Below are 27,990 nucleotides of genomic sequence, written 5' to 3'. Positions count from 1 at the left end.
CGAGAGAGAAGGACTGGTTAGTGATATACTCTAGTCACATGCAGAAGGCACACGAGAGAGAAGGACTGGTTAGTGATATACTCTAGTCACACACGGAAGGCACACGAGAGAAGGACTGGTTAGTGATATACTCTAGTCACACACGGAAGGCACACGAGAGAGAAGGACTGGTTAGTGATATACTCTAGTCACACACGGAAGGCACACGAGAGAGAAGGACTGGTTAGTGATATACTCTAGTCACACACGGAAGGCACACGAGAGAGAAGGACTGGTTAGTGATATACTCTAGTCACACACGGAAGGCACACGAGAGAAGGACTGGTTAGTGATATACTCTAGTCACACACAGAAGGCACACGAGAGAGGAGGACTGGTTAGTAATATACTCTAGTCACACACGGAAGGCACACGAGAAAGGGGACTGGTTAGTGATATACTCTAGTCACACACGGAAGGCACACAGGAGAGCCAGAAGGTCGACAGAGAGAAGGACTGGTTAGTGATATACTCTAGTCACATGCGGAAGGCACACAGGACAGGAGGAAGCAAGGAATTGGAAGAGAATAAAATTCACCTTTTCTTTGAAATACTGGAAAAGCTATTTAAAGTTTCTATTTAGAGAATAATTTCATTTTTTGAGAACTAGTGATCTTGCTAAGAAAAAGTTAATAGTTCTTTGTCTATTATAAATTTAACATAAAACAGGTTTATTAAAAAGCAGTAATTAATATTTAGTGACTATAAATGCTAGTCTTAGATTTATCCAGCAATTGTTCTGATAGAATTTTGTTAGCAGGATTTGAGTTGAAGAGATTCCTGTTGAAGGGTGCATTTAACTCAACATCTTCCCTTGTCTTCTCTTGCCCATTCAGCAGTGGCAGCAAACCTACCCATAGTAGCTGCTGTAGTCAGGCTTGATTCAGTCTGTGCTAAGGTCAAGCACTCCCATTCCAGCCTCTTAAGGGCTTTCTCTGTGTGTTGCCAGTGTGCTGGTAAAAATGACTTTAAACTCTTGTCAGCGTAGTTACTGGTGCATGCATCACGGTCCCACTCAGATAAACCTGTCACAACACAAAGTCAGCTGCTAGAGAAGAGTACAAGGGCAGGCCTCTAGCTTTTCATTCGAGCATCACTAAACGTGCACAGAGTGCCCAATTATTTCAGCATTATTGAGCAAGCCTACAGGAGAACCCAAGCCTTGCTACATTGGATTTTCTTTAGTAATTTGCTCAAGTGCCGCTGAGGACACTTAAAGGGCTTAAAAAACTGTGGCTGCAACCAGCTTCCTTTTCTGGGTTGTTAATTCAGGTTTTCTCTTTCAAATTAACTCTCCCTGCATGCTGTGCAGTGGTTCTGAGACAACTGTTTAACACTAATTTTCTCGATTTTCAGCTTTTCTTGTTCAACATCACTGCTTTAACAGTTATTCACATATACATTTTGATTAGAAAAACATGATAGCTGGACCTTTGCCTTTTGTTCTAGAATAAAATACAGAGGCTTTGTTAAAGAACATTCAGCTTTTAAAAGGCATTTAAGGTTTACTGTTTTTAAAATCCAGGTTATTTACCTTCCATATTAAAACAACAGCAACAAAATCCCTAGATTTTAGAAGAAAAGTAACACAACAGTATACATCTCTTCTTCTTCCCCTTCCCTTCTCCCAACTTTGAAATGATTAAGGACGAGGGTACCTCTGTCTTGTGTACAAGACTGTTTTCATTATCTATTTATACCTACTGTTTTCCTTGCAGACTTTACAAGGGACAAATTCAATATCTGTGTCTAATTTTTCACAGCAGCAACAACTCCAAGCTCAGCATTTATCACATGGACATGGTCTGCCTGTGCCTCTGACACCACACCCTTCGGGGCTTCAGCCCCCAGCCATTCCACCCATCGGCAGCAGTGCAGGACTGCTGGCCCTCTCCAGTGCACTAGGAGGTCAGTCTCACCTCCCAATTAAGGATGAGAAAAAGCACCATGACAATGATCACCAAAGAGGTGAGTGAGCATTTGGGGATCAGTGTGGCATTATCGATCTTCTAGGGATAGATTCCAGATGCTGTCATTTTCTATACTCTCTGAATTTTATTTTGCCAGTGTCTAAATAAAATGATTCCCACCAAAATGCAGATTAATTATTAGAAGGAGTCATTTGCCACATGGGATTCTAGTGTTGCTTAAAAGGCCCTAAAGAGCTGCTTGCAGATTTTGCCACCCTATGCCCTCCACTTCTACCCTGACTCTTCTGGTGATAGAAGCCAGGGACCTTACACATTTTGTTAAGGATTCTACTGTGGACTACATATCCGTTTTTCAGATCGTTGGTTGCCTTTGATCCCTTGCTTCCAAAGTTTAAATCAGTAGTGAAGTCTTGTTTGAAATTGCGTGTAGCCTTAAAAGTCAGTTTTGATCAGATTGTTGGAGAGGAAAACTTAATTTAATAAAGACTTCTTTATATTTGACCAAGTCAGTTATTATTAGTAAATTAGAAGGCTCTATAGAGCATAGTAAGAATTCCAGTTGTCTTATTAATTGAGATGATTCAATTCAAACTAATTAAATCTGTTGTTCTAAATACTTCTTTAACTTATTGCTATTCAGAAACATGAGATTAACTGATTGCTTTTAATAATAACTACTGAGGAAGTTCACTGTGTTCTCATGATTGGTCTCCTTTCTCTTCTAAATGAAGATGATGGTACCAGAGGCTTTTTAATGTTCCTGTGTGTTTGTGCAGTGCGTGCTGATAATTTTTAATAGGTAACCACAAGAATGAAAAAGAAATTCTTCTACCATTCCTTTATGATAATTTATGCAGCACAAGGTTTGAAAGATATGGCTTGTAATAACAACATCTTATCTACTGCTCTTTCAGTATCATTACCAAAGTTTAGAGCATGGGCAAAATGTTCATATTATGTAGAGATAAATTTATCTCCTATGGTGCTAGGGATATTGTAATATTAGTTTTAGAGTTAATGCCATGGTACAGAGTTGACTCATGATTATAAAGTCATAAGTGGAAAAGTCAATAAGATATACATAAATGAGAATGACTAACTTTGGTTCATTTGAAATTGTGTCAAAGTTGGGCCAGTGCTTTGTGAATGTTGTTAGAATAATATTAATAATTAACTTTACAGTAAAGTTGACATCTGTTCAATTTATTATTTAGCAGGGTCAGGTTTGATAACTGATTTTATGTAAACTAACTAGCACTTTTCTTTTTTTTCTTGCCTCTCTGTCTGCTTGTCTTGTTGCTGTTCTGCCTACAGACAGAGACTCCATCAAGGTAGGACTCAAAAAAATTCAGACACAAGGCTAGTGTAAAGGGATTCTGAATAATGGGAATAAGTCTAAAAATGGATTCTTTGAGCTTTAGAGACCAGTATGGACGGCATTTACCAAATCGTGGCCAGCTTAGTCAAGTAGTCTTTGAACAGTGGTCATATTATTCTGAGGATCAATTTGTACAGCATGGCTGACTAATAAGTTGGATTGCTCATATTAGGCAAAAATTATAACTGCTTTAAGATACTGCAGTGAAGTAAATGTATTCATTTATAAGAAATATATACTTATCATACAACAATCAAAGCATTAAATATCTGTTTGGGCTGGATGTGTAGTGTAGGCTCAGGGTGAGAGCTTGTGCTTGGTATGTGTAAGGCCCTAGGTTCATGCTCAGCCTGAAGGGGAGGAGACAGAAACCTTCCTTAAGAATATTTCTTTTTCCCAGAGATGTTGCATTTTCTGTTTGTAATATTTGGGTTTGAAGTGTGGCAAGTAATTCTTTGAGATTTTAATCTGTTTCACCTTTTCAGTGTTTCATAGTATGCAAACAAATTACACAGGCTGTCTTGCAGGAAAAAAATAAACTATGAATGTGTTTCAATCACTTATGAGTCAGGTCAGGTTAAATATGCCATGTGCATGCATAATTGTGTAGTACATACCATTGTATTACCCATGAGAATTAACCTAGTTCTGGGTCACTAGCCCAAAGTGTGGATGCTGTTGTTTTAAGTTTTAAATAATTAAATGTTGTGGCTCATAGGTTAGTTTAGTGGCTCTCAACCTTTCTAGTGCTGCCAGCCTTTAATAACAGTTCCTCATGTTGTGGTGACCCCCAAACATAAAATTATTTTTTGCTGCTACTCCATAACGCTACTGTTATGAATCATAATATAACCATCTGTGGTTTTGGGTGGTCTTAGGGGATCCCTGTGAAGGGTTATTTGACTGCCAGGGATTGAGAGCCACTGGGTTATTTAGATCTTTTGCAGTTTTTTGTGAACTATATACAAAACTAAAGTTTTTTCACAGACACAGTTCTTTGCTTTGACTATGAATATCACTTTATTCTTTGACCTTTTGAAAATTAAAATTATTTTCATAGCCGTAAAATAACAGACATTCAATATTGAGTATATCCATTTTACCCTTCAAGAATGTTTGAATTCAAAAGGGAACTTGCAGTCCTAAACAACTGCCAACAATTAGAACTACACACATTAAATATTAATTATGTATTTGCAATTCTACATTTTGTTGTATACTATTCACATCAGTACCTACATTAAAAAATTTCTTAGAGTGTAATTACACGTCCTCCACATGTACACTAGAAGTAATAAGTAAATAAGGTAGTCAGGCCTGGCTGATAGGAACGCTAGGGAAGCCTGTCTGAGGTGTAATGTAAACACTCCCTGCTGGCTTATGGTGAACACATATCTTGAGGAAGGCTAGTGGACTAAACAGAAGACTCCTCTCCAGCCCCACTCACAGATGATTGTGAAAATATTTATACACCACTGTATACTTTATGCTATTTACAGTTCATATGACCCCACACAAGAAAGAGTAAGATATCTATTTTTAATCATCTATAATCAGAGTGAGCCTGGACATGTCAGAATAGCCAGAAGAAAGTACTAAGGAAATAAAGTTAATGTTTTGCTCTGATTTATTATGGATGACAGATACAAGTCCATGGTTGAAGTGTGCTGTGTGTGGTCTGGGATTATCCAGTAGGTTTTCAAGATGGAATAGTTGGCTCATTTTTCCTACATGTTTCTGTGATGCTCCTCATCACATGTGGCTGCTCAGTTCCATTGAGCATCCTTATCCCTTTTAAAGCAGTTCCTGGTTAAGAGGGCAGTTTATGGTTGTTGGCTGATGTGTGACTGGGGGTGGTTTGTAGCAACAGTTATTCAGTTGTCTGCTAGTTGGGCTAATATGAAATAATTCATACACAATAATTCTTCTTAACATTTAACAGGTAATGAATGTGACATAAATTTCCTTCTGGCTCTAAATTTTTCCCTTTCCTCTTCTAATCTGCAAACAGGCAGCTCTTGTACTCTAAATAATAAGTAATTTTTGGCCATCTGTCAAAAGGAAATTTCAATACAAATTTAAATTAATGGTGCCTGAAAATTTTATAGCTCCTCTAAAAGCCTGTAATGTGCAGAAAAATCGGAATCTGCTGGTAGTAATTAGTGTTGCATGTAATAAGGTTGTGGGCAGTGTTATACAGCTTCATTGTAACATTTGATATGGTAGCAAAGTTTTGATTTATACAAAGTTATGGGTGGGTTTAATTGTGAGAAACACTCTTAAAAAATGTTTTCTTGATGCTACCGATTATTAAACAGGGCAGATTTGAGAACAGGTTATAAAACAGACACTTAGGCTCACTGTAAAGATCCAAGTAATTAAGGTGTTTTTCCTTGAGAAACCAAGTAAAGCAGAGCAATCATTTACTGAATTGTTAGGCCTTTCCCTCCTTTTTCTTTCCCCTCTCTGAAGTTTCTGTCCCACTAAATCACATGCTGTTGGCTTTATTGATCTAGTCTTCTTCAGCTCCAGTAGCTGAGTTCATTCTAAAGCCTGTTATTTGCAGACTTCCATCTGAAGTTTTTTGACATTGATAGAGAATGTAAATACGGATCTAAAGGAGAAAGCACTGTAGGGAGTCCTAGAGTCAATTTACTTGGTGATGAGAAACTAAAACATTGTGTACAGTAGTAGTGTTGAAATAAGGGGCCATCACACCTGCCACCTTCCTTATTTGTCTTGGCTGTGTGCTGACTGTGACCAGTAGTAAGCCCAACATGTGAGGCTGGAAAATGGCAAGAAACCAGTTGCTTGAGGTATTTGTTCATTTGTTCAAATGCTCCAAGCCATTCAGGTCTTACATCACTCTCGAGTTTTCAACTGACTGAAATGGGGTTTATAACTTAGAACAGCCACCACCAAACTGCCTCAACTTCATGAAAACCTAAGGCTGAGAAATTACTCTCATTACTGTCTCTACATCCACTGTGGACATACTCGGGGCCTCAAAGGTAAGGTCAACTGAAACAAATTGGTGAACCCACCACTAGGGAATGTTGACCAACTCCATGATTTCTTCAAGAACATAGCGAACATATTTTTATTAAAATTCTTTTATTTGTAAGTATAGTCCTCTTGTGATTTCTCTTGAATATGGCACTTTTCTGTATCAGAACTGAAGCATTTGCCATTTTTTAATCTGTAAAATATAACAGAAGTACACATTTTTTCCTATAAGTGGTGAAGATTTTATTTTTGTGACTTTGTCAAAATATCTTGCCTAAAATACTTCATGCCTTCATAGAATATGGTCATTCTCGGTGAGTTGTACATCGTCCAATTATCTCTAACCTCCACATCCGTTTCACATGCCGAATGCAGTATTTGCTTGTATCTTACAAATTCTATCAATATTGAGCTTATATTTTACACTGTAATAAGTACAGATGTTGCACTTAATTTTAAAGATTTACATACTATTTTTCACACTAAAATGCTTTTGTGTGTGTGTATATATATTATGTTTTTATCCTATGAGAATTCTTTGGTTTTGCTTAAATGATTTTATGGTAATCTCTTCACGTTGTGTGTAAGGCAATGCCTGTTTATTCTGCTTCATCTGTGTGTTAGTTGCTTATTCTGCACAGATGACTACAACATCATATGTTTCTGTTTACTTTCTCAGTTAGTCAGTGTTGGCAGTAAAGGTTTATCACTGGAAAATTAGAAGAAGGGTTTTTATGTTCATACTGAAATGTATGGTTCAGGCCAGGAGAGTATTCTTGGCTCCTTAGCAGGGTGTTACAGGTGAGAGTGGCTTTTGAGCCTGAATTAGCAGGGTGATTACTTCTATATGCCACTTCACTTTGCACGTTAAGATTTAATGGCCAAAGTTCTGTTCCAGGATCTGTAGCCTGCATATGCTTCTAAGCACACCTATTTTTCCTGTCTCAAAGGACTGCCTGCTTAAAAGGCATGTGTTTTGAACATGTTTACCTCTCTGAAATGTCCTATGTGAGAGAAAGCACTGAAGAAGAACCTGAAGGAAGTGGCCAGGAAAGGGGTAGCTATATATGCCTTGGGCAGTTTTGTTCTTCATATCACTATATGGATATTAGGCTTTCTGGAAGGCATGGTAGGGCAGTTTGCATTACTGTAGATTTTAGAAAGACACATTGTTTTCTTTTCTTTTGTGTATGGTTTTTGCTTTGTTTTCCTCTCTTTGCTTTGGCTGTCCTAGAATTTGCTCTGTCAACCAGGTTGCCTCTGCCTCCCTAGTGCTGGGATTAAAGGCATGAACAATCACCGCCAGCTCTTTACACACACACACACACACACACACACACACACACACCGAGCTGGGGACTGAACCAATCACCGCCAGCTTTTTACACACACACACACACACACACACACACACACACACACACACACACACACACACACACCCCGAGCTGGGGACTGAACCCAGGGCCTTGCGCTTCCTAGGCAAGCACTCTACTACCACTGAGCTAAATCCCCAACCCCTTTGTTTTTCTTAAAGGCATAAAAGAATAGAAAGTGAAATTTGAAAGGGAGGAATAGAAGGCACTACTAAAATACTATAAAGAGTAACTAAAGAGCTAAAGAAGACTGACTGTGGTAGACATGCCATAAGACCTGTTCTCCTTCAGTAGACAGTAATCTGAAGGAAAGCTATCCAAACAGACAATACCATATGGTTGCCCTTAGCCACACCCACTCTGTCCCCAGTTAACTTCTTTGGTGTATTTGAAGACAGACACCTCCTTCTTGCACATTGAGTTCCTACTTGCAAAAGCAGGTGCCATGTTCACCCTATTGCATACCCTAGGAAAGAGTTAGTGTTGTGAAGGCCCTGCCCAAGGTCATATTGCCAGTGCCATCTCAAAGAAAAGCTCTTTGTGAATTAGTCTTATATTCTGTGTTAAAAATTAGAAACATACTAGAATGTACAGAGAAAGCCTGTCTACATAACCTCTATATAAAAACAGTAGGTTAGCCATGTTTCTATGAACTTTTCTTCTTTCACTGAAGTATCTCCAAGCAGATTGTAGATAACATGAATTTGGCTCTTGGTGAGAAGGTGCACATCCAAATAATAATGTTTTTAAAGTTTTGCTTTATTCTTACGTGTATTTATGTATTGAAGACTTGTAGGCCTGAAGAGGCATCAGATCATCTTGAGCGAGAGTTACATTTGGTTGTGAACCATCTGATAGGGCTGCAGGGAATAGAGCTCTCTGATCTGTGCTCTTAACTGAGCCCACTCCACTCCATTGGACATTTTTAATATAACCATACCGTCTTTCATTGCTTAAAAAATAATTAACAAATTTGTTTATTATTAGATATGCAATATTGTTCATCAATAAATAGAGTTCTATTTGTGTTTTTGTGACTGCACAATACATAGTCATTAATTGAACTTGTAAGTATTCACAAAATTCATTTTCTTGAAATAAGAATTTATTATTCTTTTTGTGATAACTCTTAAGCCTTTCTTCATCTAAAAGGATTTCCCTTCTAATTTTTTTCTAATGACACGGTATAATTTTTTTTATTGCTGATTTTCATGTGAATGTGTATGTGACTGAATTTATGTGTGTGTCCTACATTCGTACATCTGGTTCCCACAACAGCCAGAAGAAGGCATTAGGGTCCTCTGGAATTGGACCACATGTGATATAGGTGCTGGGAACTAAACTCAGACCCTCTGCAAGAGCAGTGATCTTAACAGTTGAGCTATCTCTCCATTCCCATAAGGATAGCCCAGGCTGGTCTTGAATTCATGATTGCCCCTGCTCTTCAACATGTTCTACCAGTGTTCACCACCACACCTAGCTACATTTATGTTGTATTTGCATGCACATATGTGTTCCATGACACCAGAGGTCAGTTTTCAGATGATTGTTTTTCTGTCCTACTATGTGGGTCCCAGGACTTGAACTCAGGAGGTCATTAAGCTTGGTGATAGGTAACTTTACCAGCTGATCAATTCTGCTGGACCTGGTTTACTTAAAATGCCCTTCTCAAACCAAACTTTGATTTTTTTCCCCCCTCTTCTCTCTCATTGCCTCACAGATTAGATTCTCTCAATACCTTAAATATTTAGTGGGAGAGAACTTTGTAGTATTATGGGGGAACAGATGTATTTAATGTGTTTTTTTTCTTTTATTGGTTATTTTTTTAGTTACATTTCAAATGTTATCCCCTTTCCCAGTTTCTCCTCGTTTCTCCTCCAGAAACCCGCTATCCCATCCCCTGTCCCCCTGCTTTTGTGGGGATGCTCCCCCCACACCCACTACCTCCCACCTTCCTGCCCTGACATTCCCCTCACTAGGGCATCAAGTCTTGAGAGGACCAAAAGCCTTTCCTCCCACTGATGCCCGACAAGACCATCCTCTGCTATATATGCAGCTGGTGCCATAGGTCCATCCCTGTATACTCTTGGGATGGTAATTTAGTCCCTGGGAGCTCCGGGGAGAGGGGGTCTGTTTGGTTGATATTGTAGTTTTTATGGGGTTGCAAACTTCTTAAGCTTCTTCAGCCCTTTAACTCCTCCCAGTTCTCAGTTCATTGGTTGATTGCGAGCATCCGCCTCTTATTTTTAAGGATCTGGCAGGGCCTCTCAGGAGACCACTATATCAGGCTCCTGTCAGCATGTACTTCATGGCATCCACAATATTGTTTGGGTTTGGTGGCTGTATATGGGATGGAACCCCATGTGTGGCAGTCTCTGGATGGCCTTTCCTTCAGTCTCTGCTCCATATTTTGTCTCCATATTTCTTCCTGTGAGTATTTTTGTTCCTCCTCCTAAGAAGGACTGAAGCATCCACAATTTTGGTGGTCCTTCTTGAGCTTCATGTGTCTGTGAATTGTATCTTGGGTATTCAAACTTTTGGGCTAATATCCATTTATCAGTGAGTACATACCATGTGTGCTATTTTGTGATTTGGTTACCTCACTCAGGATATTTTCTAATTCCATCATTTGCCTAAGAAATTAATGAAGTCATTTTTTTTAATGGCTGAGTAAATGTAAATGTCCTATATTTTCTGTAACCATTCCTCTTTTGAAGGACATCTGGGTTCTTTCCAGCTTCTGGCTATTATAAATAAGGTTTTTGTGAACATAGTGGAGCATGTGTTCTTGTTATATGTTGGAGCATCTTTTAGTATATGCCCAGGAGTGGTGTAGTTGGGTGCTTAGGTAGTACTATGTCCAATTTTCTGAGGAACCACCTGTCTGATTTCCAGAGTGGTTGTACCAGCTAATGTGTTCTTAAAATCCTATTAAAATAGAATACAGTAAACATATATTAAAATATAATTAAGTTAACCAATACTTCATTTGGAAAGTAGATTTATATTTCCAATATACAGTAGTCTATATATAAAGACCACAAATGGAACACGATTTATTTATTTATTTATTTATTTATTTATTTATTTATTTATTGAGTCAGAACAATAATTTATCAGGAATTATACCAGTGAATACTATATAAAGACATGTTTATATATTTGATTTTTATGCTTGCCAATAATAACATGCCAATCACAAAAATTATTCTGAAATTGTTACTTTTTTATGCAGACTAAGATGATGATAGATGTCCCCATCACTGATCTATTAACAAGTGATATACATATTGGTGTTTTAGAATGCTCAGTAGACATCTGTGTCTCTTCTTTGGAAAGATAAGAGTAGTAGACAAAACTACTGTGAATCCAAATGTAAAAACCGAGGACCAATTCAATCTGTAGGAGTCATTGGAACACTATTTATTGATGATCAGTATTGCATCTCCCCCACTGTTAGTGTATGTGCTGGCAAATCAAGTACAAATGTAAACTGATCTTACTTTTTGTAACATTCCTTTTTTGTTCATCCCTACATGTTCAGGGAAATAATACACTTTATTCATTGTGTCCTTCTCCAGTCATCAGTAAAAGGGTCTTCCTGTTATATTTAAAACCACAAGGAAGCACATGGAAACATCTAGAATGTAAACTAGTTTATAGGAAGCCAAAGCCAGGTTCTTGAATAGGTATCTCTCTGTTTAGTACCAGGTAACCTGTGTGTCAAGTCATTTAACCTCCCTCCATCTCAGATCTGTAACTAGGTATATTTGGAGTGTAATTGTTATGTTTTGTTCAGGTCCATTCTAGAAATGAATTTGTAAATGAAAATCTTATTAAAGTATAGGACATAAAGCACAATTGTTTTGAGCAGTGAAATTGACCATGTCATTAACCAAATGTGCACATTGGTAATTGTAATTCTTTTGGGGGTGGGTTGCTATAAGGGTTGGTTAATGTAGTGCCTTCAGTTTTCTAAAATTAAATAGTAACTTGAAATGTTTTAGCATTATTGTTTTCTAATTCTTGTAAAGGCATGTTTTTACTATAAATTTTATTGTTAACAGTTGCCTTATCAAAGACCCATCAGGAACTTTTGTTCTGTTGGTTTATGATGCACTAATTTGTGCAATATTAATTGATCCCTGCCTCCAGGCATGTAAGCTGTGTGAAATGTAACAGGTGCCCTAATTCCAGAAAATGTGTTGTAATTGTTTGTTTGTGGAACAGATGAATGAATGTCTGTAGGGCACAGCTGGTCCTCAGGTGGTGAGCATGAGTGGATTAATGATGTGACGGGGGAGTCATGCTTGTTTTGCTGCACTTGCCTCCACCGATTGCTGAAGCAGAACAAATATTAATTAACAGGGTAGGCTGATTGTCAGATCTGCCTTCCCTAGCTGATTTTGCAAAGGTAGTTTAATTCTTTGCCTCCTTAGACCAACAGTTACTAGACATTTTCATCTTGATGCTTATTATCTCTAATTTTCTTAATTAGAATGCATTTTTGTCTTGAAAAATGTTATATAATCAATTTATATTTAACATTTAAAAATATTTCAGGGGAGCCTAAGATTGAAGTGTTAATGCTTGGCGCTTGAATTTTAAAGCATTTGTTTCTCAAACTTTGCATAATTTTTTCAGAAGAATATTTCCCAAGTATTATTTGCTACTTTTTCTGTATTAAAAATATTCATCTATTTTGGGGTGGAGGAAACACAAAAATTACCTAGAAGGACACTTAGTGTTTATCTCTCTCTTTGGAGCTTCTGTAATAATCACCACTTTTCATCCTTTGTATTTTGGTCGGTGGTGTGGTGTGAAATAATTCAGATAGCTTCCGGCTTAGACAGCCCTCTGCATATGGGGACACCAGTAACAAGGATCATAGGCACTGTATCTTTGGGCATTTCTGTCATACCTAACCTTTCCCATGCAATCGTCTGTGACAAAGCAGAAGAGAATTAGTAGACTCAGTAATAAGTGATAGGAAGTTTACTGAGGGCTAAGTAGTACTTCTCAACAAGTTTTTGGTTTATATAAGCTTGCTGCTGTCATAGAAATACAATCATTTTAGGATTGATACTGCTTAGTCAGATAATGCAAGTCTAACTAAGCATTACAAGCACTTAATATTCCAAATGCTGTGGACCTTTCATTACATTGATTTAAATTTGCTAGGCAGTTCATTCATCAGAATTAACACGTGTTTCCTATTTCCGAATTTGAGAAGATATAGTACCAGAAATCCATTTAAGTCACTCTCTTGTGTTTCTGACTTTAGCAGTGTCTGTTTGATGTTATTTTTCATTGGTGGTCAGTACCACTCTGAGGTTGGTGAGACAGAGCAGCCTGTCCCTCTTCTTTCCACACACTGTTTAATATTCCATCCCCTGTGCACCCACCAAAGCTTCTGTGTTCCTTACCTCACTCCTTACTGAACTACAGGCAGTGAGATGGACATAAAAATCCTTAAGTGTTCTTGTAAGTGAGATTTCAGAATGTGGATAGGGTAAGTGTGAAGAACCCTTTCACACGGAAGTGGGCTCATTATATAACTGCATCACATCCTGAAGAATTCTTCATTTTTTTTTTCTTTAATTTGGTACTTTTTTTGAGCTCCTGATGGACCAGACTTGAGGGGGAAAAGAGCCGTTGAGGGCAGAGTAAACAAGCTTTGGATGTCACCCTTAGAAAGTGCCTCTGGCGGTCTAATAACACCACTTTGTATTTAGGCCTCCTCAGGGTAATCTTAATTATTCTTGAAATTTGTGAAAATTCTGTTTAGCTTTTTAAAAAACTTCTGTTGTCTTGAGTGACATTTGCCCCTTTGAAAAACAAAATAAAATTGGAAATGCTAATGTTTTGAGCCAGCTAAGGAAAAAAATAAAAATGTCACCATGGTAACAAAGCTGCTTTCTAGATGGTTTCCTAAGATATGCCTGAACGAGAGGCAGATGTCTGATTTGAGAATCTTGCCTCCTTCAATGTAAACAAATAACTTCTGGGCAGGTGTTGGAAATAATATGGAAATCCTATTAAGGGGCCCTGGGTTCCTGTCAGTCAGGAAGCCTGTGCCACAAAAGGGCTGGTTGTCACATAAAGGAGCAGAGTAAATTCTCATTAGGCTTGAGCTTTTCCCAGGAAATGATTGTCTCCTTGTGTTTTTTCTCCTGTGAATCTGAATGTAAGCTGTTGCTTCTATTGATCTATTCACTGGCTTTATTTTTTTTCCTCTTCATTAGAGATCTTCCCTGTCCCTGCCAGCCCATATTCTCCCCTTCACCTACTACTTCCCTCTAGATTAACACTTGATCTGTTCTACTGCCCTGGGAGTTGTGACATTTGTGATTTTAACCTCCCAGCCTGGGGTTGGGGGTGAGGTTGGGGGTGGGGGGTGGCGGGGGATCCTGAAAGAGGAAGTGCAGCTTTCTTCCTAGGCCTGCTTTACAAAGAGCCAGGCTAATTGGATGGACTCAGTGCTCAAGTCTGCTTGGAACCAGCACTGTGAGCACCAGCTGCAAACAGAAAGACTGACCTTATATATATGTACTTGAAGTTATATTTTTATGAATTAAGCAATATTTGAATTATGAAGCTCCACTGTCCAGTATTATAGCCACATGAAGCTTTTTTTTAAAAACTTAGTTAAAATAAGAATATAAAACCCAAGTTTGTAGTTGCACTAGTCACATTTGAAGTGCCCAGTGACTGTAACAGGGGAGACACAGAGTACACATCATTGCAGGAAGCTCCCTTAATGACACTGAAGAGATGGGTTTGATTAGGCTTACTGGTCCTGTTATTCCATCTGGCTGAAGCAGATTGCTGATATTTAAAGGCATGGTCTCCCTGGATGTATAGACAGTAAGGACCATGATGGGCCTGGTAATGGAGACCCGACTCTTGTCTGAGGAGACGTAGGAGGTTCACCCCATTGAAGGCCAGTCTGAATAACTTAGAGAGACTGTCTCAAGATAGAAAGTAAAAGCTGTGCTGTGCTGGGCTGGGCTGGAGCTATGTGATAGAGAATACTTGCCTGGCAGGCTTGAGGGCTTAGGGGACAGAACTGAGGGAGAAAGAGAGAGGGAGGAAGCCAGGCAGGAAGGTAGGCAAAAGGCAGCCCAGAGTATGGACAAGGGCTATATGTGTATTGGCTTTGGTGGTCAGTGCTGGTGTGGTGGGCTGCACTAATATGGTGATCTCGAAACTGGTATAGTATTTTACTTATTTACGTTTTCGGCCATGAGATTGGATGGTCAGTTTAAAGGCATTCTTCCTGAAATCGAGCTGTAGCAGATGTACTTTCATGGTTCAAGATAGAAATCTATGGCATGGAGGGTGGATAGTGCCGGAGGTTATAGGGAGGGGTGCTCTTTATAATACTTATAAGGTTGACCATGGATAAACACACAACAAGGCTTCAGAGAAGTCACACTATTATTATGCAGCATTTCTTGGACTATAGTCCCTGAGATGCACTTCATAAAGCCAATAAAGCTCACACTGGTGGTCTCCTGTTGCCCTAGCAACGGACCATGGGGCACAGTGTATGTGAAATGCATGAACATCTGCGAATTAATCTTTCTTGGTTTGTTCTTTTCTTGGCACTGATTGGGCCACTTGGGCTTGGGCCTGTGACACTGAGTGTGCAGGGTAATCTGGAGCTGTCCCTAGGGCCTTGCCCTGAGTGGGTGGTGGAATGAAGAGTGAGGGAGATTTATCCAGGTAGTGCATGCAGGAGTAGAGGGATTTAGCCTGACAGCACTCTCAGTGGGATATTATTAGCTTACTTCCTGGTGGCATGTGGAGTTGAATAATTTTTTTGCTAGTAAATCTGGACATCAATGAGTTTATTGGGCAGCCCTGAAAAAAATAATCTACAGAGAAAATTAAAATAATCACTTGTGTTTATACTAGTTATGGTGACTTGAAAGCTCTGAAATAACCTTATCCTTGGCTTAGCCTTTGCCCCAGTATTGGACTATTAGTGGTCTAAATCAGCTTTCTCAATTGGATGGTTAGGCTGGGATTTATTTTAATAATAAAATTTGGTACCCAGTGTGGCCTTATTTTCAAGAATTTCAAAATAGGCTAGTGACATTTTTGCCCACTGGAGGACAAATTATAAGCAAGATTAGGTTTTCCACCAACCATCAGGATCGACTGCTTCAGTCTCTTTTTTACACACTGCTCCCACCTTGCTGACACTGGTCTGCCCCTCAGACCCCTCTTCCTGTTCTTCCCAACTGCTCACATGTAAATTGTTCTGCACCCAGGTCACTGTCAGTTCCTTTCACTCTTCCTTGTTTGCCACCTCTGCCTCTTTCCTTCTCCACAGCCTTTCCTATGGCTCTCTTTCTGGGGAGAAATAAGAGAATGCTGTGTCAGGAAATACTACCATGATGGAGGTAGGCTTTCTTTTTTCCTTTTCTTTTCTTTTCTTTTTTTTTTTTTTTTTTTGAGAGTAAAACCTTTAGTAAATACATGAAGACAAGAATGTTCAAAGTCCATTTGACTTGTTTAGCATTGTTGAAGAATATTTGAGAGAGAATTACTTAATTCTTTCCGTTCAAATATCTTGTATTAAAAGATGCTTAAGTGAGATAAGGTCTTTATTTTGCTTAGACAACTGATCAAAAGTTGCTTTAACAGTTCCTGACCTTTGAAACCTGTTGATATTAAGAGTTAAACTTGACTTTCTTTCTTTCTTTCTTACTTTATTTATTTATTTATTTATTGTTTGCCATCTAGCAAACAAGACTGTACTGTTTTTATTGGCTTTTTTTTTTTTTTACTTAGTAAAGATTAGAGATACTCTTTCCATAAATCAACTTTTTATAGAATCAGCAAAACAAGAGGAATGTGGAGACTTAAAGGAATTATTATTGTTTGGTTTGCCAGTGTTTGATCATTGTCACTTTCAGGTGATTGCTTAAGTTTGGGTTTGGGGAGTAACCATTGTAGCTTCCTTACTTATCTGCCTGTAGTTCAGATGACCTCTTCTTTCTCTCTAAAGTGAGCAACTTTAGTTATTGACTTGAAACCAGCCTGAAAAGTAGAACAATTACAGGAACCACAAGATACCATTAGAAGGAAGTAGAAATCTTAAATGTGGCTTTTGTGTCCTAGACTACTGTTTAGGCATAATTCTTTATGCCAAAACCTCTATAGATTTGTAGTACCTTGTGGTAAGTAGGAAAACCCCAGAATGAAATGGACTTGGCGCCTGTCAGTGAGTCAGCAAGCTCTCAGTTTAGTGACAGTGATGGCAGGCAATACATTTGAATCTCTACTGCTTTCTTCACTTCAGTTTGACAGAGTACTTTAAAAGTATAATTTAGTGCTCTGTAGGTTTAAGAACTAGAAAAAAAGAATACCACTGTAGAAATTTGGTTAACATTTAGATATTTTACCTCTTTTGTTAGTGTTAGCTTGACAAACAGCCTTATTTCTTAATCATTGATTGATTGGTTGCTTGGTTGATTGATTGATTGACATTCTGGACACTGAATATAGGTCCATGCGTGTGTTAGGCAAGTGCTCTACCACCAAGCTTTAAACAGTCTCGTATAGCACTGGGTAAACTGTTTTGTGGAAGAGTTCAGTGTTTTAAGATGGGTTTCTGAAAACTTATATCAGCAATGCTGAGTCTGCCCTTAACTTTTGTCAGTCAGGGTAAAATATCAATAGAAATCTTAATGCCACATGTGTAAGCATTTTAAAATTATGTATCTCATTATCAACTAACTATACCTTTTTTTAGGATATACTTTACTGGAACCTGTTGGACTCTCTTATATTTTCTTAGAGAAACCTGAGTTCCTCGCAGTATTTTTATACCCTAAATACTGCTGTAAAGGCTAGGTGCTCTCAAACCAGCAATTTGGGAGGCCTCAAGAAGGGGACTGCATAAATCCTGGAAATGATACCCAGACTTGTAGTTTTGGAGGGCATAATCTTTGTGTACAAAGGCTGTGGGGGATGCTGTCTTCGTGGTAGCAGGAAGTGCTCAGTTGGCAGAGGGCCCTACCTCAAGTCAGGAGCCTTTTTGCCAGGTTCTTTGGTTTCTATTATATTTCACAAATCATACCCTTCAGGAAGAAAAAGGGAGCTTTTGCATCTTGAAATACTGTTTTATTGAATAAACATCATTTTTATGAAAACTAGGCCAGAGAATTCTAAGATACCTTCAGGAAACAGTACTTTTAAACTACACTTATAGCTTGTTAACAGAATCTAACTATGATTAAAAACATACTCTTTTCAAACCCCAAATTCATGCTGTATCCAGAAGTGCTTGCACAGAGGAGGCAGTTGAATGGAGCTCTCTGGGACTCCGCAGTAACAAACACACCATCACACAGCACACCCTCCACACCCACCACCACCACCACCACCACCCCATCCTACCCCATCCTACCCAACACACGACACCTGCTTCTAGACAGTGGTGAGAATGCCATGCAAAGGTTAGACCTAAAAGGATTAGCCATGAAGCCTTGGGCTTCTTAGAAGAGAGACTATCACTCAGAACTAGCTGGGGTCATGATTTCTGGTTTCCTCTGTCTTTCTTCCTTTATGCTCTGCTTTGGTTGGCTAGTTAGAAGTGCCACAGGAATATTTGAAGATCCTTGTTTAGTAGTTTATGTGGGAAGTTGTTGAATTATTCACATAGCAAATGATTAGACAAGGACTTGTCCATCTGACTGAATTATGCTACATGTTTGCTGAAGCAGCTAAGAAGGTGAACAGTGTTTCTTCCTCCATAGGGTATACAGTGGTGGTATTGACCCATCTAGTTATTGGGTTTCAGCCTTTTGTTGACATTGTTGTAAATGAAAGCAGCTCCTGCCCTCTCTGAGCAGCTGGGCTGGATAATTGTGAAGGATTCCTGCTTGTTGCTGTTACCCTGGTGTTTGCAGTGGGTTGTTTGCTTTGACTTTTGTTGAACTGTTGACAAAAGCATTAGATACAAATGGGAACAAATAAAGTGGTGAGATGCCAGGAGGGCTTGGCGGGAGCTGTAGGTTTTATCCTGACTTAAAGGAGGATGCTGGAACCTAACTGGGAAACCTTGTGTGTGTGTGTGTGTGTGTGTGTGTGTGTGTGTGTGTGTGTGTGTGTGTATTATATAAATATATACTATATTTATATATAATGCGTTTTAGAGAACAAACTGGAAAATGATTTGAAAGATCATAGAACCAAGAAGGCCACCAGTGCTATAGCGCTAAAACAATGCTATATCACCTTCCTGTCAGGTGCTGCTGACCAGTAACCATGCAAAGGAAATAGTTTCTGGACTCCTCTTGAACAATAGGCATATCATTACTTTTTTTATTTTAATAGCAAAGGTTCTTTGGATTGGGGGATGACAGACATGATGTCATGATGGGGGAATTAGGAAGAACCATATATGCTAAAATAGTATAGCCAGGAAAATGGAAGTCATTTGCTGAAACACTTTTAATTTGGTTGAAACAAAATACTCTTTTGTATATTCAAATGTGGAGTAGCTCAGCTGTTAAAAAGTCAGAAAATTAATGGTATTTTTAGTGAAATAGCAAAAGCATGTCAACAACATAGCTGCAGATGATAATGTTGGCATTTTATTCATGAGGAATTATCAATGCACGTTACAGGACAGCATGTGTGACTGACTGAAAATGATTGAGTGTTGGAGAAGACACCATCCTTCTGCTCTAAGATTTCACTTTGAATAAATCTTCTCCAGCTTCTTTGTATATGTGTTTTCCCTATCATAATCCAGTACGTAGTCCTTTTGGCTCTGAGTATTTGTTTGCTCACAAGCCAATGAGTTTGCTTTCAGGGCACAGATTGTCAGTGGAGGTGAATCATCCTTAGAGAAAGGAACCCTGCTCACAAATTCTTGTCAGAAATTTTGTGAATGTAGTCTAAAAGCATTGGTCTGCAAAACAAACCACAGTGTAGTGAATGGAAACTGTACAGATCTTTTTCTTATTTAGAATAACTAGTGAGGCCAGAAAAATGTTTATGAAACATTAGCACACCTAAATGGAAACTGTATTGAGGGAATTAAAATACCTCCTGGAGAGTACACTTTGATGATGTAATGCTTGTCAAATTGACTAAATTATATTTTAGTGAAAAAAAGTTAAGCCCTAACTTGGATATTTATGTTTCGGTCCAGGGTGCTCTAGTCCTAGCAAGAGGGTGTTTTGTTGATACTGTTATTCTCCGTTCTAGAGCAAGGGGGAAACTGAGACTCTCTACCCTGTTCTCCTTTCCACCCTCAGATACTGCATTTTACTCCCTACCAGTATAAAAGGATTGTATCTTTTTGTCTTCTTTTTGTAATGAGGTTTTGGCTAACTTACTTCATGGATCAAATCTTTAGTCAAGAAAGTATGAGTATTGACTGACTGGGCATATCAAGGTGGACCTTGCAGCTCTGCACTTTATCCAGTCCTGGAGATCAGTAGTCAGCTGAAGGTTGGAGACTTGATTGTAAATATTGGTGAACATTATGTGCCAGTTTACTAGAAAGTGGTATAAAATGTAGCTCACAGGCTTCTGGTTCTCAGGTGATGTTTCGTCTTCCAGTAATGAGAAGCAAAAGGATCCTGGAGTTCTATATATTGAGTAGGAATACTGTCTCTGAGATTAAGGAATTATCATTTCTTCCAAGTTTAGTATTCAAGGGGGAAAAAAGAAAAAGAAAATTTGAAGGAAAAATACCAAGATGAGTTTTATCATCCTTAACAAGCTTTTAAAAAAAATAAGAGTAGGAGGATACGAAACATCACATGCTTGCCTCAGCCAGATTCCAAAATTATGAGAGACCTTAGGCAAAACACAATAAAAGACACACAAGTGAAAGAATGAGTTCAAGGGAAATGTACTTAGGCCAAGACAAATAGATTGGGACACTGTGCCTAAGGCAGTGACTGGGACTGCAAGGGTAAGCATGTTTTCACAGAGACTCTACAGCCTTCTCTGTAGGCTTAGTCCTCCTCCTCCTCCTGCTGCTGCTTTTCCTGATACTCCTCCTCCTCCTTTCCCACTACTTAAGCAAGTATTCATACTTGCTTTGCTCTTAAAGCTAAAATAACATCCTTGTAAAGAGTGACTCAAGGAAACTCTTTACATACTGTTTGAACCTGGTTTCTGAAGGGTGGGCGGCTGGCTGACATGTTGGGGCCTGTCTACTTCTGTGAATGTGTCAAGGTGTAAACTCTATAGCCAGCCCTTGTGAGGAAGGCAGTGGAGGGATGCTTGCTGTAACAACCAAGAGGCAAAGTGTCTGCTCTTAGCACGTGCTTATTGTTACTCTTTAAAGATAAATCAGTATACCATACAAATAGTTAAAAAATAAATTGGTTTTCTTTATTCTTTGGAATATTTAAATTAGCTTGTGTTCCACAGGCAGACTGACAGCAGAAAGAAGCAAACTAGAAATGTGTGAGGCTGTGTGGGAAATTATTTTGGGATTAAATTTTGGTACAACAAATCTATGAAATGGATTTTCTAGGTGCTGATGGTATATAATTAAGTGTAGGTATCTGAGTGCTTATTTAATTCGTAAGAGAATTTTGTGTTTCAGAATCATTCAGCCTCTGGCAAGATCATGATTTTTATGTGTTTTAGAGCAAGATCACTTGCCACTCATAATACATGGAATCAGATATCAAACTGGGAGAACCTTGTAGTTTCTTGGCATTTTAAATCTTGGTTTAAAAGGTTTCTTCACCTTCTGTGCTAGCACTGTATGTGGCTTCAGCTAGGAAAGGCCAACAACTCCCTGTTCAAGAGATAAGTGAGTGGCTGAGGAGTATGGTTTACCTTGTGTTTTACAGAGTACCTCTTTTATTTTCATGTCAGATTATCTGTGAAATGGACTTGTCCCTCTAGTGCTGTAAAGCTTCACAGTGCCTCCTTCCTCTAATTGTGTGGGGAGGGAGCATACCCAGCAGAGCTTGTTGAGCAGAAGAGACTCTTGCCTCTTCTCATTATTTTACTACTCACACACCTAATCCCTGTCAACAAGGTTGGCTGTTTGGGGAAGGAACACACATCCCAGCACTATAATACTGATTGATTTGCAGCTCCTTTTCTTCAGGCTGAGTTAACATAGGAGTCTCCTGAGGCATTAAGAATCAGCTATGGTGTTATGCAGGGAAGGGGTCTTTTGTAGCATTTAGGGCATTTGGGGACAGCAGACTTTGATCCAACAGGGGAGACTAAAGGCTGTGCCCCATCCTAATCTGAATCCTGACTCCTTCTTTCACAGAATATTTTCCCAGGTAACCTCATAGCTTCACTTTTCTATTACAAGTCTATGTGAAAAAAGTAACATGTGAGTTTGGGAGGGGGAGTCTTGTGGGGTTTTGAGGGGTCAGCATGTGTTCCCTTTAGTTATCACTGTTGTGCTATGAAGCTATTATCCACAGCTACAGAACGAGAGAGAGCATTTGTCATATACGGGATAACCAAAATGTAAAATCATATTGATCAAACCAACAGGGGTATAGCTGATTCCATGTTTCTTAATAGAAGTGCCAGAGCTCTTGAAAATAGAATATTGGGTATAGGGAGGTACTTGCCTTTGGCAGATAGGAGAACTAAGACTGTAGGTTGATGTAACTGAATTTTCTAGTGTGGTCAAATTCTCAGAGGCTCCTGAATTGTGAGGCTTTTGTCTTTCCACATAAGCCAGGATTGTTCTAACAAAGATCTGTTTTCTAGAGAATTTCCTCATCCATAAGTGGAAAGCCCTTTTCATGGATAATCTGGGTAAGGATCAGAATCATCAGGTCATATTTGGGGCAGCCTCTTCTTACTAATCACTAGATTCTTGTTTTTTTGAAAATTAGATCCACCAAAACACCCAATAAAAGATCTTTGTGTTTTGTGCTTTCTACTACCTGGAATGCTAGTTTACACGCTTAGCTAAAATTCAGAATTTTATTAAAAGGGATTCATATTTCTACAGTCATCAAAGTAAGCACCCATTTTGTTTCTTTGAGATATGCTTTATGTTAAATCATACCTTGCTAGCTCAGGAAATACTTAGAGGACGGACTGGATTAAGTGGAAACCTTATATAACCTTACAGTTTGGCGGGAAATAAACCAAGGTGAGTAAGTGGGAGTAGGTAGAGTAGAGAAAGCATTCAGCCCAAGGATTCAGGTAAGAAATACTAGTGGAATGGCTCAGCAGAATGAGTCACCTGCCATCAAACTTGACAGCCTGAGTTCATTTACCAGGACCCATATGATGGAAGGAAAGAAGAGCAGTACATGCATGCACTCCCACAAACAAAATAAATAAGTAAGGTGATGAAAATATAGTATTTTTAAAAGCGTATTTCCAATCAATTTAGATAGACTTAGAACTTTGTAAGATGTGTGAAAGCATGCTTTAAATGTCAACAGCCAGTGAAAAGGGCACTGCTCATAGAAAACTTTGGCCTTCAAAAACCTGGAGGATATATCCCTAAAATAGGATAAATGCCAAAGAGAAGTGTCTAGTGTATTGATCCCATATGGAAAATTTTTAAATTTTAAAAAGCTCGTTTTGTTTGGCATTAAATCTAGAAATTAAATGTTTATTTTGGGAGACAGGCAAGTAAAATCTAATAACAAATACTATTTATCGTAAGTAATTTCTAGACCTCAACCCATTGTCCACTTAAAGCAATGTTGAACACAATCCTATTCCATTAGGCAGAATAGCATCAGTTAACATTTGAGATTCCTGTCATGAAGCACATATGGCAAGTGAGGAGAGTTGAAGTACAGTCTGTCATCATCATTTCTGCTCAGTTTAAACTTTCATCTCCATGAGCCATAACCTAGGCTGTGGAAGTTAAAGACACCAGGAGGCCCTGCCATTTAGAAAAGCACTTACTTACTATTATGTGAGCTGCTTCCATTTCATGTTTGTCACATCAACAAAAATTCAAGTTAAATAGATGCTGCTTTCATGTATTTTTGATTGTGTTCCTATAATGTATTCCTTCTATGTGACTGATCTTTAACACATCTTGTGGGTAATTCATAGTATAAGGACCTCTCAAACTGGTAAATGAAGACCATTTTTACTTACAGCATTTTAGAATGTCATCACACAGCCTTGTGTGTTTTCTGTTATATTTTTCATTCCAGCAGATGTATCTTTCTTTTGCAGCTTAGAGTCTGTTATCTGATTAATTAAAATTTATGCTAATGAAAAAAATCTTGACAGCATTTAACTTGTAGCTTTATCAATTTGTTGGAGGTTAAAAGCAATGTTTGTATAATAACAGAACTCCCTGATTTGGGTTTTATCGTTTGGTATCATTTTTATTTCATGAACAACTAAAGATGGTTGTTTTGATATTTAAGTATAGCCATTAGCTGAACTCACTGGTGATACTTTATAACCTGAGTATCAATACTTACTCATAATGCAAAAGTCTGTTCAACTTTTCCGCTCTTCCTTAAATGCTGAGCACATATCTATGCTGCCAGCATTTTTGCTCTTATTTTCTGCTCGCTAACTTATGGAGATTTAGGGCACAGATGAAGTAGCAACTACTTGTGATAAATACTGTTGCTAGTTTTTCTTTAGAGCCCTTCCTTTCTGTCCTTCTGGTACCTCCTTGTCTCTCCCAAAAAAAAAAAAAAAAATCTTAATACACATAGAATAGAACAAGAACAGATGGGATAGTTGAGTGGCAGACAAAGGGAAATGCTTGATCCAGCACTGTATCCGTTTATGGAGAATGCCTTCAGGAATGAAGCTAAAGGACGAGCTTCACTTCGTAAATACCAAATTGAGGCCTGTGGCTTGACAAACACTTTTGGGTGGTTTCTGCATCCATTCCCAACAAATTAAGACAGAAATTAAGGTTTATGCCAGACCTCATGCTACATGCCTGTAATCCTAGCTACTTGAAAGACTATAGAAAGAAAATTCCAAGTTCAAGCTCTACCTGGACTATGGAGTGAATTCAAGAACACCTGGGCAACTTAGCAAGGCCTTGTCTAAAAACAAAAGGAAAAATTGCTGGGGCAACAGCTCAGTAGTAGAATGCCTACCTTTCATATATGAGGTCCTCATTTTTCAAGTTAAGTCTTTTTCTTCTTTCTTTCTAATTTTACCTTATGTATGAATGTTTTACGGAGCACCACATATATGCCTGGTGCCCTTGGAGGCCAGAAGAGGGTATCAGAGCGTCTTAACTCTCTGCAGCTGTACTTACAGATGGTTTTCACCAGGTTTAGTTCCTGGGAACTGAACCTGCGTCCTCTGGAAGGGCAGCCAATGTTCTTAACCACTGAGCCATTTCTACAACCTCTTTAAAGTTGTGTGTGTGTGTGTGTGTGTGTGTGTGTGTGTGTGAGAGAGAGAGAGAGAGAGAGAGAGAGAGAGAGAGAGAGAGAGAGAGAGAGAGAGAGTTCTTGAAGCTAGACCGCCTTGGTTGAATGGAAATAGAGGGAATGCTATTTTATGTCTTTTTTTCTAACTTCTATATTTTATAGTCTGTTAATTCCCACTGATACTCATTTTAGATGCAGCTTTAATTAGTGGGATTCTTCACTATTTTAAGGTAAATGAATTACTTACTGCTTTTATTTTCAACGACTATAATCTGATAGAGTTTGCTTGTTATTTTTAATAAAACTTATTAGAGAAGCCAACCAGAAGTAGAATGGTAAGAGCACTAGACTGGGATGGAGAGTGTCTGCCATCACTGTTTCAGCCTGTGCATGTTTACAGTTCTCTGAGGAATCGGGCTTGTGAGCCTAGACTCTGGGCTGGATCACATGATGAAGCCTTTTGCACATTTGCTAGTTTAGTATTCAGTATTAAAAATTATCTTGTTGTTTATAAGCCTGTTGTCTCGGCTTAAGATAAATATTACTCTTATTCATGTGGCCGTTTGGAAGTAATGAGAGCTACTTCAGACATACAAACCCTACTTCAGTTACCTCCTGTGTTTACCTCCTCTTGCTTTCCTCTAAATTTATGTGAAAACAAGTTCTGTTCACAAATTAACCATGGCATAGTAGAAAATGTTAGACAGAGTAGAAAGTGGTTATACAAGGTCTTTTATAAGCTGGAAGTGAGGACTTAGCAAATTACTATACATCTTGTATTTCTGTTACTTTAATGATTTACGTATACTGCCTTGCAGAGTACCCAGCATCAGAGTCACTTCTCAGTAAGTAGCACTTTCTCTAGTTAGTACTCTGGCTAATGTGCTGAAAGCTAAAGTTCTTAGCATGAACCAGGTTATGACATCTTGATGATTTTCTATTCTTTTGTACATTCATCAATAGTAGAAAAACATTAATAGGGAGACTGTGGGTCCAGAGGCCTTGTGCTTTGTATTAGGCCCTCTTTCTGTAGTCTCCAATTTGGTCATTTTTATACCAGCAATTAATATAATTTTTTTCATTAAACTTTTTAGAAGGCATTTCTGTATTTTGATCTAATCAGAGGTAACTTTAATGGGTGTTTTTTTTTCTGAAAACAAACTTGAGACTGTACTATCTAATACTAACAAGAAGTGACATCATCATAGCTGTCCTTGAGAATTTTGTAGGTTTGCCCATCATTCTATCTATAGTATGCATGCCATCAAACCATGGATGCTATGCTTTGCTTGTGAATCAGAAATGGGCTGTCTAGGAGGTTAATCCATCACCAAACTCTTGATACCTCATCAGTGAGTGTTTTTGCTGTATTTTTTTCTCAAGTAGTAAATAATGTACTTATACACATATCCTTATCACAATAGATCAGGGAACTATCTATATTGTCTTTATACAGTCTTTCTGTTATGGAAAATATATTATAAAACGTAAGAAGCAAGGGCAAAAAGATGTATCTGGAGAAACATATAAAATTCTGATGGTGCTGCGGTCCACAGATGATGCTCTTTAATTTATATGTGTAAACCCTTTTGATATTTAGTGCCTTTGTATCCTGACTCTAACTTTATGATTAACCTGATGCATTAGAAATGTAAGAATTGCATTCTACAATCAAAATCCAAGAAATGCACGGGATGTCTTGTGCTTACCAGGAAAATTCCATTGCAGTCATAAGTAGACACAGCATCATTTTACCTCTTATTGGTTGCAGGGCCTTGGACAAGACCCACCTCCCATTTTAACCTAGTATTCAATACTGAACTAGTGGACTAAGCTTTGTATAACAGCTAAAGACTAAGATTTAACTACTATAGTGAAAGGAAGTCATCGTCAGTCAAGTCTCTGATCAGTGTACCGTTTTTATCATAGAGCAAATAGTCCTGCACCTTACAGTAGGGGTGAAAGTCCACTACTGCCCTTACCAGAATGATAGCACTCATGTAGGAGATATTTGGAAGATACTAGCCTTCCTTAGTTTTTATGTGTTCTCTTGAGAATTAGATATCTGGTTACTATATTAAAGTGACCATTGTAAGTGAATATTAACTTTTAACACAACATAGATGTTGGTATTTCTTTTACTTGGTAAAAAATTGAACCTGGCCTGAAAGAACTTAAAATACTAACTTTAAATTATAGATTGTTGGGGTTGGGGATTTAGCTCAGTGGTAGAGCGCTTGCCTAGCAAGCGCAAGGCCCTGGGTTCAGTCCCCAGCTCTGTAAAAAAAGGAAAAAAAAATATAGATTGTTAACACTAGACCCTGCTGTAATAAATGGATTATACTAGCCCCTCCCAAATCCCCGAGCATACTAGAATTTTTATAAAAAAGTACATGTGATCCTTAAGGCTTTGTTGGTTTGCATTCTCCAAGTCTAGCCGCAGGATTTGCTCATTTGTTGTCTTAAAGAAAACGCAAATCCTGTCCATTTCAGCTTTTCCCACCCCTGTATTGTGTGACAGTTGTCTTCTACAGTACTTACTTATTGCACTTATTAAATAGGGAGGATAAGGAGGAAAGTTCGGGCAGCTGCTCCAAACCATTTAGTCAGGAGTTTCCGGTCTAGAGTAAGTTAAGCCACAACAGTTGGTTGTCTGATAAATAAGGTTATTTAAGACCTTCCGCATGCATTTAAACCTTAGAGTATGTAGTATGTCAAGGTAGAGTTGGGTGACACCATATTTAGAACAGCCAGAATCTTACCTGTTGAGGTTCTGCTGAGTATGTCCTATGAACTAGATAGTGCTGGCAATTTGACAGAGCTATTATGGTGATTGAGTTCAGATTATTTAAAAATATAAAGTTCATGATACTCTTTCAGTTGTGTAAACAGGGAAGAAGCAAATGGTGACC

General features: G+C 38.4%; 1 protein-coding gene across 9 annotated transcripts in view; it reads left to right on the top strand.

Moving 5' to 3' along the window:
- The window catches only part of Tle4 (TLE family member 4, transcriptional corepressor), a 136,577-nt gene that overhangs the window by 70,963 nt on the left and 37,624 nt on the right, over nt 1-27,990 (top strand). For 5 of the 9 annotated variants that reach the window (XR_010063613.1, XM_006231128.5, XM_039101907.2 and 2 more), the window contains 2 exons: nt 1,803-2,007; nt 3,285-3,301. Coding sequence is in view for 8 of the 9 variants with exons in the window: in XM_006231128.5 (XP_006231190.1) it covers nt 1,803-2,007; nt 3,285-3,301 (222 nt within the window). In the remaining variant the exon portion in view is untranslated. The remainder of the gene's footprint in view (nt 1-1,802; nt 2,008-3,284; nt 3,302-27,990) is intronic. The other 4 variants (XM_008760286.4, XM_039101922.2, XM_039101913.2 and 1 more) reach the window with 1 other exon arrangement.

Source organism: Rattus norvegicus, chromosome 1, assembly GCF_036323735.1.
Source record: "Rattus norvegicus strain BN/NHsdMcwi chromosome 1, GRCr8, whole genome shotgun sequence".
Taxonomy (NCBI): domain Eukaryota; kingdom Metazoa; phylum Chordata; class Mammalia; order Rodentia; family Muridae; genus Rattus; species Rattus norvegicus.
Note: the sequence above shows the minus strand (reverse complement) of the source record. Positions and strands in the feature narration are given on the sequence as shown.